The 17,912-nt window shown below is 50.7% G+C and overlaps 1 protein-coding gene across 2 annotated transcripts in view; it reads left to right on the top strand.

Moving 5' to 3' along the window:
* Positions 1-9,579, top strand: part of LOC110576694 (plasmanylethanolamine desaturase) — a 23,175-nt gene extending 13,596 nt beyond the window's left edge. Inside the window, exons 3-6 of one of the 2 annotated variants that reach the window (XM_044918542.1) lie at positions 3,312-3,394; positions 4,446-4,590; positions 5,925-6,137; positions 8,094-9,579. In XM_044918542.1, coding sequence (XP_044774477.1) covers positions 3,312-3,394; positions 4,446-4,590; positions 5,925-6,137; positions 8,094-8,215 — 563 coding nt within the window. In that variant the 3' untranslated portion in view covers positions 8,216-9,579. Of the gene's footprint in view, positions 1-3,311; positions 3,404-4,445; positions 4,591-5,924; positions 6,138-8,093 lie in introns of both variants that reach the window. The other variant, XM_021685891.2, reaches the window with a different exon arrangement.
* The last annotated feature ends 8,333 nt before the right edge of the window (positions 9,580-17,912 follow it).

The following is a 17,912-nucleotide window of genomic DNA, read 5'->3' as shown; positions in this document are numbered from 1 at the left end:
AACCCTGAGATCATGACCTGAACCGAAGGCAGACGCTTCACCCACTGAGCCACCCAGGTGCCCCTGGAGTTTTTCTTTTTATTTATTTATTTACCTGAGAAAGGGAGGTGGGAAGGGGAGAGGGAGAGAAGCAGACTCCCCGCTGAGTGTGGAGCCTTACAACACAGGGCTCAGTCTCACGACCCATGAGACAACCTGAGCCGAAATCAAGAGTCAGACGCTTAACCACCTGCAGGTGCTCTTGGTCACATCTCCCTGCTTTATCTCTCTCATGGCACATCCTTTTTACTGCTGAGCAGTATTCCATTGCCTGGATGTACCATGGTGCATTTATCAATTTAGCTGTTGGATGTCTGGGTGCTTTCCAGGTGCAGCTGCTAGGAGTCGAGCTTAACATTCACGCACAAGCCTCTAGGCAGACATACGCCTGCATTGCTACTCTGGGCCAGGTCACCAGCTATTTATTTGTTCTCACTCAATATTTATTGAGCACTTATAGGTACCACGCCCTGTACCAGCACCTTAAATGTTTTCTCTCTCTTAATCCCTAAACTGTACCAAGGCTAGTCCTAAGCCAGTTACACATCTTATCTCCTTAATCGTCCTAAGCATTTAATCCTTACAGATCACAAGAATAATAATAAATAATAATAAAATATTAGAAAAACAGTATTTATAATAGTGGTTGACATCACGGGGTGCTTCCTGTGTGCCAGGCCCTATGTCAGTGATGTTAAAAATGCATTATTAGTGGGCGCCTGGGTGGCTCTCTCTCTCTGACAAATAAATAAAATAAAATAAATAAATAAAATCTTAAAAAAAAAAAAAGAAGAGGGGCGCCCGGGTGGCTCAGTCGTTAAGCGTCTGCCTTCGGCTCAGGTCATGATCCCAGCGTCCTCGGATCGAGCCCCCACATCGGGCTCCCTGCTCGACGGGAAGCCTGCTTCTCCCTCTCCCACTCCCCCTGCTTGTGTTCCCTCTCTCTCTGTCAAATAAATAAATGAAATCTTTTAAAAAAAAAATGCATTATTGGGGCATATAACTCCCACACCTTGCTCTCTCAAATAAATGGATGAAATTTAAAAAATAAATAAAGATTTTATTTATTTGAGAGAGAGAGAGAGAGCGAAGGAGAGAGCACAGGTGGGGGATAGGGGACAGATGGAGAGGGAGAAGCAGACTCCCCGATGAGCAGGGAGCAAGATCCCGGGATTAGGACCTGAGTTGAAGGCAGTCGCTTAACCAGCTGAGTGGGTGGTTAAGCGACCACCAGGTGCCCCTAAATAAAATCTTTAAAAGAAGAAGAAGAAGAAGCCGTTGTTGGCTTTTGTCTCTCCCGCCTACCCCCCTAGCCCAGGTCTACCCTCCTAGCAGTGTCTCTGAGGAGCAGGACTGCCCAGCCTGGATGGCATCTAGGGGTTTTTCTGCAGCCTCCACAGTGTCCCAAGGCCCTGGTCCCCTATCACCAAGGAGCTGAGGACCCCAGCAAAACTCAAAGAACCCTGAAGTGGCCTAGCTGGGCCTCAGAAGATTCCACAGGGAGAACCAGCCTGGGGAGGAGGAGGGAAAGGGTTTTTGCCTGAAGTCCTGGGATCCAACAGACTACGCGTACTGCCACTTGAAACTGCATTCGTGGCCTGCGTGGTTTACAGCTTGCCGCCGCCCCCCCCCCCCATCACTCTGCCCCAGGGACAGTGAGCTTAGTGTCTGCTGCATCTCTGGCTCTAGAGCCTGGCACACAGTAGGTCCTCACCGAATGTTGCTTGATAAACAAAATGACCGAAGAACAACAGTTGATCTTTTTGCTATGTGCCAAGCACTGTACTTTAGTAGTCTGCATTAATTAATTCCAGGAATATTTACTGAACCCCCTACTAAGTGCCAGGAACTGGGATGAAGCCATAAACAAAAGACTAAAACCCCTGCCTTTGTGGAGTTGACGTTCTTGAGACCATGAGCAAACAGGAGTGACGTCCACAAGGAAGGGTGCTTGGAGAAAAAGAAAGACAGGAGACAGGAAATGCTGGAAGATGGGGGTGGTTATAATTTTAGATCAGGTGTCCCCAGCAGATGTTTGAGCAAAGACCTGGAGGAAGTGAAGGAGTATGCTCTGCTACACCTGGGGAAGGAATATTCCAGGCAGAGGGAGCAGCAAATGCAGAGAGAGAGAGAGAGAGAGATGCAGAGGTGTGTGAGGGTGTGCAGGGGGAAAGGGAATGAGCCAGGAGGGCTGAGATGGCAGTGAGCAGGGAGAGTGATGGGGGACGGCACTGGGGTTTTCCCTTGCACAGGTAGGGAGCCACTCTGCCTCAGTTTCCCCCCCCCCCCCCCATGCAGGGGTGGTGGTGCATCCTGCTGTGATAAATTTGGACCTCAAGGCAGGTTAAGAGCCCAGCTGTGCCACTTGCCATCTTTGTGGCCTCTGCCTAGTCACTTCTGTTCTCCAGGCCTCCCGTTATCCACCTCTGTAAGGGGAGCGTGAGGATGGTACCAGCTTGGACCAGACTGAGAATCCACTGAGATCAAGCATGTAAAGCACTTGTGTCAGGCCCTGAAAGTGCTCAGTAAATGGCAGCCACTGTGTTTTTTATAATGACCATGCCCATCCATCTAGGGGAAACTGGGGCACAGAGAGCTTAGTATCATGCCCAACATCACACAGCTAGTGAGAGACAGCTAGGATTTAAGTCCAGATCTAACAGCTCTTAACCTCTGTATTATCCTGAACCCTCAAGTAAGTGAATGGTTTTGGGGTCTTTGAGGGAACCCCGGTCCAGTTCCGAACACATGGAGAACAAAGTCAAGGAAAAGGCTTCCGGAGGCCAAATCATGACATTTATTGTGACAAAAGCTAGGTTGGGGAGGAAGGCGTGGCTCCTGTCCGCACCTCAGGTGTTTCCGACACCAGACCCCAGAAGGACATTTCCATCTAGTCACTGGCAACACCAAAGTAGAGCGGGCTTCCCTCCATGGAGGGATCAGGGTCAGAGAAGGGCACAGGCAGCTCCTAATAGGGGAAAGTTGAGTTGACCTGCGCATGCCCAGTTTATTTCCTCCAGACTCACCAGGCAGATGAGTCCCCACATATCCCCTGGGCAGAGCAAGTAAAGGGACAGGAGTGTTATCCCGAAGCCTCCATTCACAGGGGGAAAAGCATCCCAAGTAGAGAAGGGACACCACCCCCCCATAATGAGTGAGTGAGCAAGCAGGCAAGTGAATGAACGAGGGTCTCCCTACTGTGGGGTGGAGGGTGGGCAGGACTGCCCCCCTGGGGGTCCCCCACCCCCACCTCACCCTCCTCTTGTCCACAGTTGCAGGTGCTCTCATTGCTGACTTCTTGTCTGGCCTGGTGCACTGGGGAGCTGACACCTGGGGCTCCGTGGAGCTGCCCATCGTGGGGAAGGTGCGTATATTGACCCAGCCCTGCCACCCAGCAGGGGGTTGGGCTGTCTGACCTTGGGTGAGCCCCCTTCCTCTCTGAGCCTCCTGTTTCCCTGTTTGAAAGACAGAAACCATCATTCCAGCCTGACCCCATGCCCCTCCTCCGGGACCAGAAGAGACTAGAAACCCCCCTGGGATTTTCTGGAAGCAAAAGCATGAAGCATGGGATAGTCAGAAAGCTTTGAACCCCCTGAATTTGGGGGCCACGTCTCTTTCTGACTATCCCATGAATTTGGGGGCCACGTCTTATTCTCCTTTGCCAGCCCTGCTGCGTCTCACTGTTCGTGTTAAGTGAACTTTGCCTCCCATCAGACTTCTTTGGTTGTGACGCAGCGTCCAGTACGAGCTGGCTTAACCAAATAAAGGGACTGATTCACGTAACTGAACATTTCAAGAGTAGAACCAAGGTAAAGCGTTGCCAGGTCCAGTAGGACAGACGGTCATACCGTGTTCTCATGACTCCATCTCCCTGCATCCCTGTCAGGCACTGTGGCAGAGAGATGCTCTGAGTGGCCGGGCCAGGGTCACGTGCTCACTTTCACCTAGGGGATGGAGGGGTCAGCCCCATCGGAACAGCTCGTACCAACACAAGAGGAAGAGGGGGAGACTGTTACTGGGAGGGGCATGGCCGCAGGGGAGAAATAGAAGGGGCCTGCCTGTCACTGTGAGGGGCGTCCTCAGCTGTATTAGAGTGGGGAAGAGGGGTGGAGATTGTCTCCAACTCCCCTCACACCGCTGATGGGGAGACTGAGGCCCCAAGTGGGGCAGTACCTTCCCGAGGTCCCCACCAAGTCACTGCGACTGTCTTCTGCCAGAGCTGTTTAGACCGGGACCCTGAAGGCCAGGTGGGCTCCGTTATCAGTAGCATGGTGGAATGTTCTGGCATCCCAAAGGCCAGGAGGCGAGCCCGAGTCCAGTGTGTACAGGAGGTGGTGGAGAGAGGCTGGCCAGCACAGGCTGACTGGTCCCGTATATCCCTTCTCCCGCCCACACCCCCACTCCAGGCTTTCATTCGACCCTTCCGGGAGCATCACATCGACCCCACAGCCATCACCCGACACGACTTCATCGAGACCAACGGGGACAACTGCCTGCTGACATTGCTGCCTCTGCTGAACATGGCCTACACGTTCCACACCCAGAGCCCTGGTGAGCGTGCCGGCCGGCGGCGGGCTGCAGGAGCCTGTGGGGACAGAGTTCCCTCAGGACATTATAAAAGATTTTTAGTTGCCGGCCTGTAGAATTGGGATATTTGACATAAAATCTGTGTTCCCAGCTTCTCTTGGACGATCCGCTCTGGCCATCCTGGGTCCTCGTTCCCACTGGTGGGAGCTGAGCTGCGGTCGCCATCTTTAGACAGTCCCCACTACCCGCTGCTGTCCTACACCTGGCCCACCTTGCCCGTCTACATGACCTGCCTGGCCCTGAGGGCTGCTGGCTTGGCTGCCCTGGCTTAGTCAGAAGAATATAGGCTGTGAACTCAGGAAGTTCTGAGTTCTGATCTCTGCTCTGCCTGTCTTGGGGAAAAAAGCAAGTCATTCTCACCTCTGTGAGCCTCAGTTACCTTATCTGTCAGGTGGGCAGAAGTGGCGGGCGGGGGGATAAGTACTTCCTCTGTTCCGGGTCTTGTTCTAACAACTTGACACCTCAGGGATCCTTAGAGCAGCGCCCCCTCTGTGGGTAGCTGTGAGGAGTTGCTGTGGTGCGGTGGGTGCTGCGGTGCCCGCCCGTATCCTCTTCCGCAGGCTTGCGCCCATCCCCCGGCTGCCGTGAGTGGTGGCTGCTAACAACTCCCCACTGTCCCTTAGGAGAACTGCCAGAGCAGGTCCCACCTCTCCCCTTGGGATAAGCCTAAAGCCTAAGCCTAAAGTGACAGGAAAAGCCTACAGAAGACCAGCCCTCTCACCTCTGGGTGGGACCAACTCTGTGGAGCCGAGCTGCCCCCAGGATCAGGCTGACAAGACTCCCCCCACCCCCCCCTTGCTTTGCTCCCCCCCCCCCTCCCCCCCCCCCCCCCGGGGTTTTTTTGGCAAAGGGGGCCCCCCCCCCCCCCCGCCTCCACTGCATTCCTCCTCATATAAATTATGAGCACATGAACCCTTGTCTCAGGCTCTGCTTCTAGGGAACCTGGACAAAGACTTACTCCCATTTTACTGATGACGAATTTGAGACTCAAAGAGGCAGAGGCACTGACCCAAACTCATATAGCCAAGAAATCTCAGAGCACGGACCTGAACCCAGCTCTGCCTGACTCCAGAGCCCAGATTTGTAACAATTTCTTATGCTGACTCCATTATTTGCCCACTGAACAGAAGAGAGGACTGAGGCCCAGAGGGGAGTGTGAACTTGCCTGAGACCATGGGGGAGGGTGGAAGGAGGCCTGGGAGCTGCCCAGGGGCAAGTGGGGAGGGCCAGGCTGGTGGTGGCCCCGCCCGGTGACAACTGTGTGGCCCTGTGGGCACCACCCTCTCCCCGCCTTGCAGAAGCCCTGGAGCAGCTGTACCCCTGGGAGTGCTTCATCTTCTGCCTGATCATCTTCGGCACCTTCACCAACCAAATCCACAAGTGGTCACACACGTACTTCGGGCTGCCACGCTGGGTCACCCTCCTACAGGACTGGCATGTCATCCTGCCACGCAAACACCACCGCATCCACCACGTCTCTCCCCACGAGACCTACTTCTGTATCACCACAGGTGTGGCTACAGGGTGGCATGGAATAGGCTGTCCCCACGTCCAGCTGTAGCTCCATCCTAGGATCGGTAGGGCAGGGGTCACAGGAGGAGGTCCTGGAATCCTCGCCCTACAGGAGCATGCTCTTACAACACACACCCACCTACTATGTGCCAAGCATTCTAGGTACGGGGGGGAGGACGACCTTCCCCACTCCCACCTCCCACCTCATAGAGCTGTGATCCCACCCAGCCAGCCAGCTCATACTTGTTGGGCACCTACCATGTGCCACGCACTGTCCTGGGCTTAGGACAGAGCACCAAAGGACCAGGCACAGATCCCTGCCTTTGTGGCATTCCTGTTCTCCTAGGGGACATGCCAGACAGTACAGAAGTAGTACATTTAACCGTGCTGACTGCTGTGGAGCAAAACAAAGCAGAGGGTAGGAGAAGGAACTGCGGGACTTTCCCCTTGAGAGAAGGCAGTCGGTGAAGGCCTCACTGAGAAGGGGACATTTGAACTGAGGGAGAGAATGATGCAGATCTGGAGGAAGAGCAGTCCAGGCCACAGGACCAGCAGGTGCAAAGTGCCTGACGGAGGACACACGTGCCTGGTTGGTTTGAGGAACTGCAAGGTAGTTAGTATGGCTGGAGCGAAGGGCATTAGGGGCAGAGTAGAGGGGAGATGACCAAGTCCAGATGTGAGAAATGCTATGGGGGACAGAGCAGGGTAAAGGGCAGAGACGCGTGGAGTGAGGAGGCAGGAGTAGCTGTTCATAGAAGGAGGTGAGAAATCGGAAACCAGCGTGAGAGAGACCCCTGCAGCCAAGTCAGGACAGACCAGTTCAGACAAAGGGAATAGCAAGTACAAAGGCCCTGAGGCAGGAACATGCCCGGTGTGGCTGAGGAACAGTAAGGAGACCCACATGCCATTGGGGGTTCATGAGCCGGTACCAAAGGTGAATGGAGCAGGTTTGCTGGGGCCCCCTGGCATCAAACTTCAGTGGGACTGAGGTGCTCTCGGCATCCTGACAGCAAGTCAGGCCGGCTTCGGCTCAACTATCAGCTCCTCCCCCCCCCCCCCCCCGCCGGAATGGGGCTGCAGCGCCCTCCTTACATATGGCCTTCCCAGGCCAGGCTGTGAATGGCACTATGGCAGAGGCCAGGGCTTGTCATGTGATAGCTCCTGGATAAGTTACAGCTCCTGGTTTTCGCAGGGGGCGGGGCGCGTTGTCTTTCTGGAGGCAGAACTGAGAACCACAAAAAATAGTTTTTGTATGTCTGAAAGTCATGTTCTTGGACAGGTGGACGGGTTAGAATTTAGGCTGCTGGGATCAGGTTAACTGCTCAGCCAGGCCTAGGATCCATCCTGGTTTAGCCACCCACTAACTGGGAGACTCCCCTCCAAGCCTGTCTTCTCATCCGGAAAATGGCACAGATAGTACCTACCTCGTGATTTGGGTGGGAGGCTGTAAAAGAGAGGAAGTAAGATTGTACGCAGTATTTATTGAGCATCTACTATGTGCCAGGGGATCACCAGTGGAGGAAAAACACGGGCTTCTGCTGTGTTGGGAGTTGCAGAGAAAAACCAACACAAAACAGGAAGGGGGTGAATTAATGAGAACGGTTACAGGTCATCATAAAAGCTGTAACAAAACAAAGGAGGGTGATGTGGTCAAGGAAGGCTCCCTGGAAGAGGTGGCAGGGGAGCCCGGTGATAAGAAATGCTGCCACCGTACTTGGCACATAATAAGCACTGGGTAAGAAAGTGAATGAGTGAGGGGACGAAGGCATGTGTGAGCAGCCCCTAAGCCCATTGGTGGGAGGTGCCCACCCCCAGATTCCTTGGTCAGCCCTTGTCCCCTGCCCTGTCCAGACTGACTCCTCGGTGCCCCTGCCCCAGGCAAAGCCAACACGTTTCTTCCGTCTCCTCAACTGCCGCTCTCCCGTTCAAACCCCCATGCTCTGTTTCCACTGCAGGCTGGCTCAACTACCCTCTAGAGAAGATAGGCTTCTGGCGACGCCTAGAGGACCTCATCCAGGGCCTGACAGGCGAGAAGCCTCGGGCAGACGACATGAAATGGGCCCAGAAGATCAAATAACTCCTCGGAGCCTGCCACCTTATTGCCAACCTTCCCCAGCCCCCCAAACCGAAGCCATCTGCCAAATTCCAGCCTCCTCGTGCTGGCCCCTCCAGGTGGGGAGGACGCCTCCTGGGCTGGGCCCGGGCACCCCCCAGCCCACCCCTCGTGACACAGAATACTTGAGCCACTGATTTTTCATTTCCTTTTTTTCATTTTCTTTCCTTGGCCCCTCCCCAGCCACCTGAGCTGCTCTTGTCTCCAAGCCTGACTCTGCAGAAAAAGGAGCCCCGCCCTGCTAGCCATTCCTTGGGTAGAGGGAAAGCTCATTCACTCCCTGCACTCCCCCAGCCCGCGCCCCCCCCCCCCCACCGCCTCACTGGGCAGCACTTCAGCGTGGCTGGCGTTGGGGCCACTGAGTCGTCTTCTCTGTCTCTCTTTGTTTGCCCCCAGTGGTCTACGAGCCCCCCAGGCACACCTATGTGTGCCTGGAGCATTGCCCTGCCATGGCCCTTCGAACTGACCCTGAAAGCCTGGGTGGGTGGACAGCCCCAGGCACCACCTTTGGCCTAGCCTGTTCACCCAAGGATGGCCAGGTGCAGCAAGGGTCTGAGGGCAGCCGGCCAGAAGAGGCAGGATTCCCCTGCCCAAGCCTGGACCCCCTTTCCCCCCCTGCCCCTCCCCATCTGCCCATGGGATTCCAGCCAGAGCTGATATTTCTAATCAGAGGATGTCTTCACAGAGTGCAGCCCCTGCAACGGGTCTTGGCCATCTGGAAGGGGACACAGAGTCCCCTCTGGCTAGAGGGATGTCCAAGAAGGAAGAATGGGGCTTTTTTGTTTTGGTTTGTTTTTTTTTTTTTTTAAAGGTGCTTGCTTGTTTAATGTAAATAATAGAAAGCCTTAATATCTTTTCTGTAACACGGAGTAATATTTTAATGTCATGTTTTGGATGTACATAATATATTTATAACAAAGCAGCAAGAGTCTACTTAACCTCGCTGCCTCATGTTTCCGGGTTGGCTGGTGGGCGGGGGATGGTTAAGGATCCTGGAGGGTGAGGCCCCACCCCTATCCCATTCCTAGCTCCCCTCCTCCTCCCTTGGGCTCAAAATGGGAGCTTCGCCACCTGACACAGTGAATTAATGTTGCCATCTGCTCCAAACACTTTCGGAGGGGACCCACGACTGGATGAGGAATGGTCTTCCTGCAGGAGATCATGATGATAAGGCGATGACGGCGGATCCCTGTTAGTGAATTCCCTCAGCAAATGTTACTGACCCCTGGTGTGTGCTGGGCTCTGACCTGGACACCGGGGCACACAGCAGTGAACAAAACCCTGGTGGAGTTGACCTCCTCAGGAGACAGACAATAAACATAAATAAATGCACATGTACATTCAGATGGTGATTTATAAAGAAAATCAAAAATGTATCACATTGGAAAAGCAGGGTGGGGCAGTTTTGGCAGGGCGGTCAGGGAGGGTCTCTCCGAGGAGGGACATTTTAGACAAATGAGTATCTTGTTCATTTATCCATTGAGCAAGACATTGTAAGGCACCTTCCCATGTGCTAGGCACTGAGATTCAGTAGTGAACATACAGACATTACAATCAATATCTGATCTGGGCTAGGTAGTTTCTGCAATACTAGCCCCCCCAAAAAGGGGGGACAGAGATGATAAAATACTCTTTAGAGTGGTCACAGATAAAGCTTTTTGAAAAATGTGACCCATAACATAATTTTCCTTAAAGTTTGCCCACTACTAGATGATTTGTGACTGTCCGAGGGGACCACAAAAGGAGGGGGAATCAGAGTTCAATTCATAAGTGGCAGAAAATAATAGCTCAAGTAAAAATAGCTAAAATAATTTGATTAACTCCTGTAACTGAAAAGTGGAGAAGGGGTGGTTGTGACTTAAGGTTTGGCAGGACTGAGGGGCTCACATGATTCACCAGACCTTGGTCAGTCTGGTCCTGTTTTTCTCTGAGTTGAGACTTGACATCAGACCAGCTCAGCAATCTCAGCAGGAAAAGTTTCCCCTTCCAGTGGTTGCAGCAAAAGCCCAGGGAAGGCTCTCAGTGGGACAGACTGGGTCTTGTGGTGGTGAATGGTTCTGGTTGGCCAGGTTTGAAACATGCCACCTGGGGTTGCAGGGGTGAAAACAACACTTCACAAGCCACAGGATGAGAGGAGGAAAGGTGATTTGTTCCCAAAAGAAAAAGTAAGGTGTTATCAAAGGAAGTCTACAGTGGGTGGGGCAGAGAGTGAAACTTCAGAAGGGTCAGATAAGCGCCCTTGGGGCTGCAGAGGTTGGTTTCTAGTTCACAGGCCCCAGTGGAGAGATTTTCCAGGCCTACCAACCTGTCTTAATTGCCCGGAGCAAACAGCAGCAACAACAAAAACAAAAAAACCAGCCTGAGTCCACCAATGAACTGACGTGCCCAAGATATCACAACCGGTAAGACAGAGCCAGGCCTCACATGCAGACTTGTCTTCACTGCTCCTGAATCCCAGGGGCTGGAAAAACACCCTCAGAACCTTCAGTTATGTTTTGTGTCTGTGTTGGGGTCATTTGTGAGATTGGGCCGGGGGGATTGCAAACAAGGGCTTGTGAGGGCCGGGCAGGGGAAAATGCTCCTATCCACGCATGCTGACCACCCGCCAGACTGCACGGAGCTCCATGTATTGAATCTGAGAGGTGAGTACATTCAGCCCCATTTGCACACAAGGACCCTGAGGCACTGGGGTCATGGAACAGGCCCAAGGTCACACAGCTGATAGATGGCAGGCCTGGGACCTGAGCCCTAATCTGCCCCAAAGCCCTTATGCTTTAACACCGGCCTGTAGCCCCAGTGGAGGGATGGAGGTGAGGAGGCAGGTGGCGAGTGAGAAATGTGTCCCCTGCGAAAAAATAGCTACACGGCAGGATGGGAAAGAGCCGCTGACACTGAGGACTGGGATGCGCTGGGGACCTCAGGCCCAGAGGGCAGCCGCTGCTCACATCAGCTGATTAAAGAGGAACCAGAAATCCAGATTTTTTTTTAAATGCTGGCTCCATTTTTTAAACAGATGGTAGGCAAAATAAAACAGGTGTACGGGCTGACTTCTGCCCTCAGCTTCCCAGCTGTGCGGGGATGGCCCGCTTTTTGGTGGATTTGTGCTGCTATCTGGTGGTGGAGTGGGGCAGGTAGCAAGCAATGCAGGGCAAACGCCTTCCCGGCTTGGCTGGGAACGTCATGCAATCCCCCACTGTGCTGGCTTCTTCTTAGAGGGGGTCTGGGCGGGACACCTATCCCCAACTTTAATGCCACTCCCTTTGATAAACCTAAAAATTTCAAGCTACCCTTTAAACACTTTTTTATTTATTTTATTTATTTGAAAGAGAGAGGGAGAGAGAGAGCGTGAGCAGGGGGAGGAGCAGAGGGAGAGAGAGAACCTCAAGCAGACCATACTGAGCTTGGAGCCCAACACGGGGCTTGATGTCACGACCCTGAGATCATGACCTGAGCCAAAATCAAGAGTTGGACACTTAACCGACTGAGCCACCCAGACGCCCCAAACATTTTTTAATAGGTAATGCATGCATAAGGTAAAGAATAAGAATCAATACAAAAGGATCTAGATCGGGGTCAGCTGATACCGCCAGGGAGCCAATCATGGCCCCATGAGCATTTTTTTTAAGTGGTTGGGGGGGTATTAAAAAAAAGAGTATCCCCTAACACATAGTTCAAATTTCAGTGTGTTGGTAAAGTTTTACTGGTACATAGCCACAGCCATTCATTTGCATTTTGTCCAATACAGAGGCAAAGTTGAGAGCCAAACGGCCCTCAAAGCCTAAAATACTATCTGGCCCTTTACAAAAAAAATAAAATAAAATAATAATAATAAATTTTTTAAAAGTCTACCAACTCCTAGGGGGCGCCTGAGTGGCTCAGTCGTTAAGCGTCTGCCTTCGGCTCAGGTCATGATCCCAGGGTCCTGGGATCGAGCCCCACATCGGGCTCCCTGCTCTGCGAGGAGCCTGCTTCTCCCTCTCCCACTCCCCCTGCTTGTGTTCCCTCTCTCGCCGTGTCTCTCTCTGTCAAATAAATAAAATCTTTAAAAAACTAAAATAAATAAAAATAGAATAAAAATAAAAAGTCTACCAACTCCTGATCTAGAGTGAAGAGTAAATTGCTCCCACTCGAGTTCCTCCAAGCCCTCAGTTTCCCTCCCCAGACGCCATTATTGCAACAAGACCCTTGCAAGTCCCTCGGACAGGCAGAGAGGCATGCCTGCCCCCACTTTCACGTGATAGGTAGAATATTACATACACAGTTCTGCACTTGCCTTTTTTCACTTAGTGTATTATGGAGACAGTGTTCCATCAACTCCTTCCTTTCCTCTTTTTTTTAAAAGATTTTATTTATTTATTTGAGAGAGAGAATGAGAGAGAGAGAGAGAGAGCACATGAGAGGGGGGAGGGTCAGAGGGAGAAGCAGACCCCCTGCCGAGCAGGGAGCCCGATGCGGGACTCAATCCCGGGACTCCAGGATCATGACCTGAGCCGAAGGCAGTCGCCTAACCAACTGAGCCACCCAGGCGCCCTCCTTTCCTCTTTTTGACAGCTGTGTAGCATTCCAACTTCAGAATGGACTTTCATGTTTTAACTCGTCTTTTGTTGGACATTTCAATCTTGAGTAATACGAACCGCTGTTTGTGTGCACAGGAGAACCTATGTCTTCGCTCATGAGGGTCAGTAGACCTGAGGGGTCAGGTCCTAGGAACCAAATTGTTGGGCCCAGGCTGTCTGTGTTCCATTCGGATAGCTCACACCAAATTGCCTTCCAACTGCCCATCTAAACTCACAGCTCTGGAGAGGGCCAGGTTCCCCACACCCTTGCCAACACAGTGTGTTATCAAGTGTTTTGTCCTTTGCCAATCTGATAGTTGGTTTTAATTTACATTTCTCTTACTCTATTTCATTGAATCTAAGATATCATTGATTTTAAGATGCATCCTGATTCCAGAGATGTTTGAATGTAAAAATGTGCATCTTAGAATCACTAAAATGCAATATGTTGAGTGAGATCAGGTATCTTACCTCATTTCCTTACTCTGTACATGTCCTTTTCTTATTTTTCTTGGGAAGCAGGGTAGTAGTGGTTAAGAGCTTAGGGTTCAAATCCTGGCTCTGCCACTTACAAGATCATGTTTTGGCCAAGTTACTAAACCTCTCTGTGTTTGTTTCCTCATCTGTAAGAAGGGATAATAATGGTAGACTGGATAGCGTAGTTGTGAAGATTAATTAATATATGCAAAACCCTATGCTCCTGGAACATAGTAAATGTTGCACAAATGTTTGCTGTGATTAACATCTTTCTTTTGGAGTGTTTATCTTTTTTTCACGATGAGTTGCAAGGATTCTTTGTAATTTAGGGAAACTCATCCTTTGGTTCCCCCTCCCCGGCCACCCCAGACTTCTGGTTCTTATTTATTTTTCCCTGACCATAAAAGTAACAGATGATACAAAATTCAGACAGTACAGAAATAAATTGCATAGGAAGAAGCCAACGGAAACAATTCAGATGTCCATCAAGAGGGGAATGAGTAAATATGTTGTACCATTACCCCCTACTGCACGCACTCCCATCCCTTTTGGGTTGCAGACTTCAGCAAATTCATCAAATGTTAGATAAAACATCTTCATGCTACACTTCAGACGTAGCATATCCCCCCCAGAGGGATATAATTCCATGTATGTGCCATGAAATGCCATTAGCAAATGTGTCTCCCACACCCCATCAACCACAGACCCCCTCCCCAGGCATTTGACTCTGTCTTCCGGGTGCCCATGACCCTTCCTCTGTCAACAATTTGTCAGCTTTGCTTTCTGTAGTTTGTATTATAAAAGTTATAGCAGAAGGTTGGGGGTTTTTCTTAACTATAAATTGGAAATATAAACATAAAATTATACAATGTTATCCACAAGGTTGCTACTCAAAGTGTCCTCTGTGCATCCCCTAGGCACTTGTTAGAAATGTAGAATCTCAGCACAACCCCCGCCCCCTGGAACACACACAGAATCAGAATCTGCATTTTAACAAGATTCCTAGTGATTCGTGTGCACAGTCTAGTTTGAGGAGTATTGCTCTAAAAAATAATACTGTCAGTTTTATAAAAGGTATATTGCATTTTTTTTACATTTTGAATATACTACTTATGCCTTTCACATCACAGAGATCCCCAAACTGCCCAGATGTTTTCCCACCTTGTTGAGAATAGTCTCTGAATGAACACTGTGGAACAGTCCACATCTATGTCTCTTCACTGGGGCACTGTGCCAGCTTCTGTACCTATTAGGTATGCTTTTGACTGTAGGTAACAAAAACCCACCTTTAAGAGCAGCTGAAGCAATAAAGACTTATTATCTCATGTCTTAAGAAACCTGTAAGTAGGGGCGTCTGGCTGGGCCGGTAGAAGAGCATGCGACTCTTGATCTCGCTGTTGTGCGCTCGAGCCCCATGTTGGGCATTGATAGTACTTAAAAATACTAACATCCAGAAAGAAAAGAAAGAAAGAAACCTGTAGGTAAACAGCCCCAGGATTCCTTCAGCAGCTCCACGCTTTGCTTAAAAACCACCCAGTTTCGGGGCGCCTGGGTGGCTCAGTCGTTAAGCTTCTGCCTTCGCTGAGGTCATGATCCCAGGGTCCTGGGATCGAGCCCCGCATCGGGCTCCCTGCTCGGCGGGAAGCCTGCCTCTCCCTCTCCCACTCCCCCTGCTCTGTTCCCTCTCTCGCTGTGCCTCTCTCTGTCAAATAAATAAAATCTTAAAAAAACAAAAAACAAAACAAAAAAACCCTCCCAGGTTCCACAGCGGCAACGGCAGGTGCCCCAGGGTTAAGAGAACTGAATTCCAAACCTGATTTTACTCCTTCCTACTCCTTCCTTGTTGTGTGACCCTGGGAAAGCATTCTAACGCCACCGAGCCTCAGTTTCCTCATCTGACAAACAGATGATAAAAGCTACTTTGCAGGGGTCACCGAGGATTAAAAAAAAGTAAGAAAAATAGTAGCTAATGCTTATATAGCACTTGCTCTGTGTCAAGGCCTTTTGTAAATTCTTTAGTTCCATTAACCATTTTAATCTTCCCAACAATCCAATAAACAGGACTCTTAGCCACATCAGCTGAAGCTACCAGCTCCAACGCAAGGCGGAGATGAAGCGCAGGCACCAGAGGAATCCGGCCCTGGGGACTGGCCGTAGACTTCCGAGGGCGGGGGCGGAGCCCCTCCGAGGGAGCTTTGGCGCAGAGGACCACAACTCCCGATAGGCTCCGCGACGCCGCTGAACTATAATACCCAGCATGCCCCGGGCCGTCGGGCTTAACCTATTCCTCCTGTGAGGTCCTCTGCACGGGAATTTGCTGTACTGTCAATTTTGCTTACCAGAAATTCCCTACGAGAACCAAGGAATCTATGCGAGTAAACGTTTAGGAGCATCGTGGATAAGTGGCTTGTGTTTTCATCCTCATCCCTCCTCCTGTTAGCTCTGAGTCTGTTTTCTCATCTCTACAATGGGGATATCCCTAGAATTTGCTGCATCCAGTTGTTGTGAGGATTAAAAACTGGGTATGACGGCTGGGTAAATATCAGCTGTTCTAGTGTCCCCTCCTCACTCTCTGCTAGAGGAATTTATCAAAGCATTTTATCTCTCCAGCAACCCCATGAGGTTGATACTTCACTCCTCTTTTCAGGAGGGGGTTACTGATGCCAAGAGAGATTCAAATCTCTTGCCTGAAGTCACACAGCAAAGGGAGTGGTGAAAGAACACTGGAATCCAGGAAATTTCACTCCAGAGGTGAGTCCACTTTTAGGAGCCCAAATGCTTCCCACTTGCCACCCTACGCTTTACAAGGACCCAAAGTCCAGGGCAAATATTTTCTGTGTTTTTCAAGATAAACTTGAATCACGTGATACACAGGATATCAAGATGATTCCCTGTTGCCAGTACTGGGAAGGAGACACATGTGGCACTTGGGAGAGTCAATTATATAGCTGAATCGGATCTGGAGAAATCAGGGAAAGCTTCCCTGAGAGGGAGATGCTGGATCTGAGAACGGAAGAGTGGGAATAGCACAGGCAAAAGCCCTGAGGAGGGAGACCCTTGAAAAGGGTCAATATAGCAAGAGAGGTACAGGCAAGTCCCAGAGGTACAGGCTGTGCCAAGGACAGGGGAAAGAGGCACCCAGGGTGCAAATTTTAGAAATGTATTCACTTGCAGGATCATGCAAGTGCAGAGCTGAGACCTAAGAATAAAAGTCTCCTTAAATGAGGCTTAAGTGAAAGCCCTAGACACTTCAGTGGCCTCACTGGTCATGGCCCTAGGTCCATGGCCTTTGGTTAGGGTGGCTATCCACCGTGGTTTGCCCTGAAGAGTCCCGTTGTTCCAGCAAGATTATACTAGGTCTCCTTTCAATCTGATGATTGTCTTTATTGGATGATAATTCTATGGCCATGCAACTTGTAGAGTCTGTATTTTATCAAAAGGAAATGGGGAGCCACTGAAAGATTTAACTGAAGGGTGTTTTGAGCAAATTTTGGCTGCCATACAGAGAATGGACCATGGGGGTAAGAATAAAGGCTGCTGGGATCACCCAAGTGGGAGACACGGGCAGCCTACCCTAAGTGGGAAAAATAGATGGAGCTGAGAAATGCTTAGGAGGCACTACCATCAGAACAAAGTGATGCATTGGATGTGCTGGATGAGGGCTTCCCATTTCCTTGTTCCTCTGTACTGAAAGTCCCCATCTTTCCCCTGCTGGTGTTTAGCTGTGTGACCTTGAGGCAGTCCCTTCACCTCTCTCAGCCTGTTTCTACATCCCTATCAGGGCTTCTTCAACCATATATGATAAAGGAGCCGTCCCTTCTTGGATTTAACATATATTTGTAAATATGTGTCTGTAGGACCTTTACACATGCTGTTCCCTCTACGTCCTAATCATGCAGTCTCTCTTGAAATGTGACAACTTTAGGAGGCCCTCCCTTACCACCCCCTGCTGCCCCTTCCCTGGTTTACTCTATATCCTATCATAGTTATATTCTTTCCTATTTCTTTGTTAACTAGCTCTCTATCTCCAACTGGAATGTAAGTCCGTAAGAGCAGACTTCGGGGATGTATATCCATTCCCAGGAACTAGCACAGCGTGTGGCACATAGTAGGTCTTAGTATTTCTTTGGAGGAGTAAATGGATTATGAGTGAATGAATGAATGAGTGAATGCTTTCCCTGACACCTTAGTGCCCCAAAACAAACCTTCTGGGGCTCGGGAGCATCTGGCGTGGGTTCAAATTCTGACTCAGCCACTTAACAGCTAAGTTTAGATAAATCGCTGAACCGCCCCCCCCCCCAGTTTCATTTTTCGCATTAATCCCGACCTGCTAGAGATATTGTGAGGATCCAACTAGATAGGAAAATGGCCGAAGCGAAACAGATTTTTTTTTTTAAGCTTTCTTTTCTTCTGTATCCTTCACAGTCGCGTCCTCCCAAGTCTAATCAACCTTGGGGAGGGACATGCAGGTTGCTGGGCCCTCCCGCACGCAAATCATGTCTCCTTCCTCTGAAAAGGCAGGAAAAAAATCTTCCCGGCAACGGGTCGCGCCGTCGGCGGAGCGGGCGTCAGCGGCGGCGTCTGCGCACGCGTGTGCGCCTGCGCAGAAGGGCCAGGGGACGGGTGGG

The sequence above is a fragment of the Neomonachus schauinslandi genome, chromosome 10, assembly GCF_002201575.2.
Source record: "Neomonachus schauinslandi chromosome 10, ASM220157v2, whole genome shotgun sequence".
In the NCBI taxonomy this organism is placed as follows: domain Eukaryota; kingdom Metazoa; phylum Chordata; class Mammalia; order Carnivora; family Phocidae; genus Neomonachus; species Neomonachus schauinslandi.
This window is presented reverse-complemented; position numbering and strand designations above follow the sequence as displayed.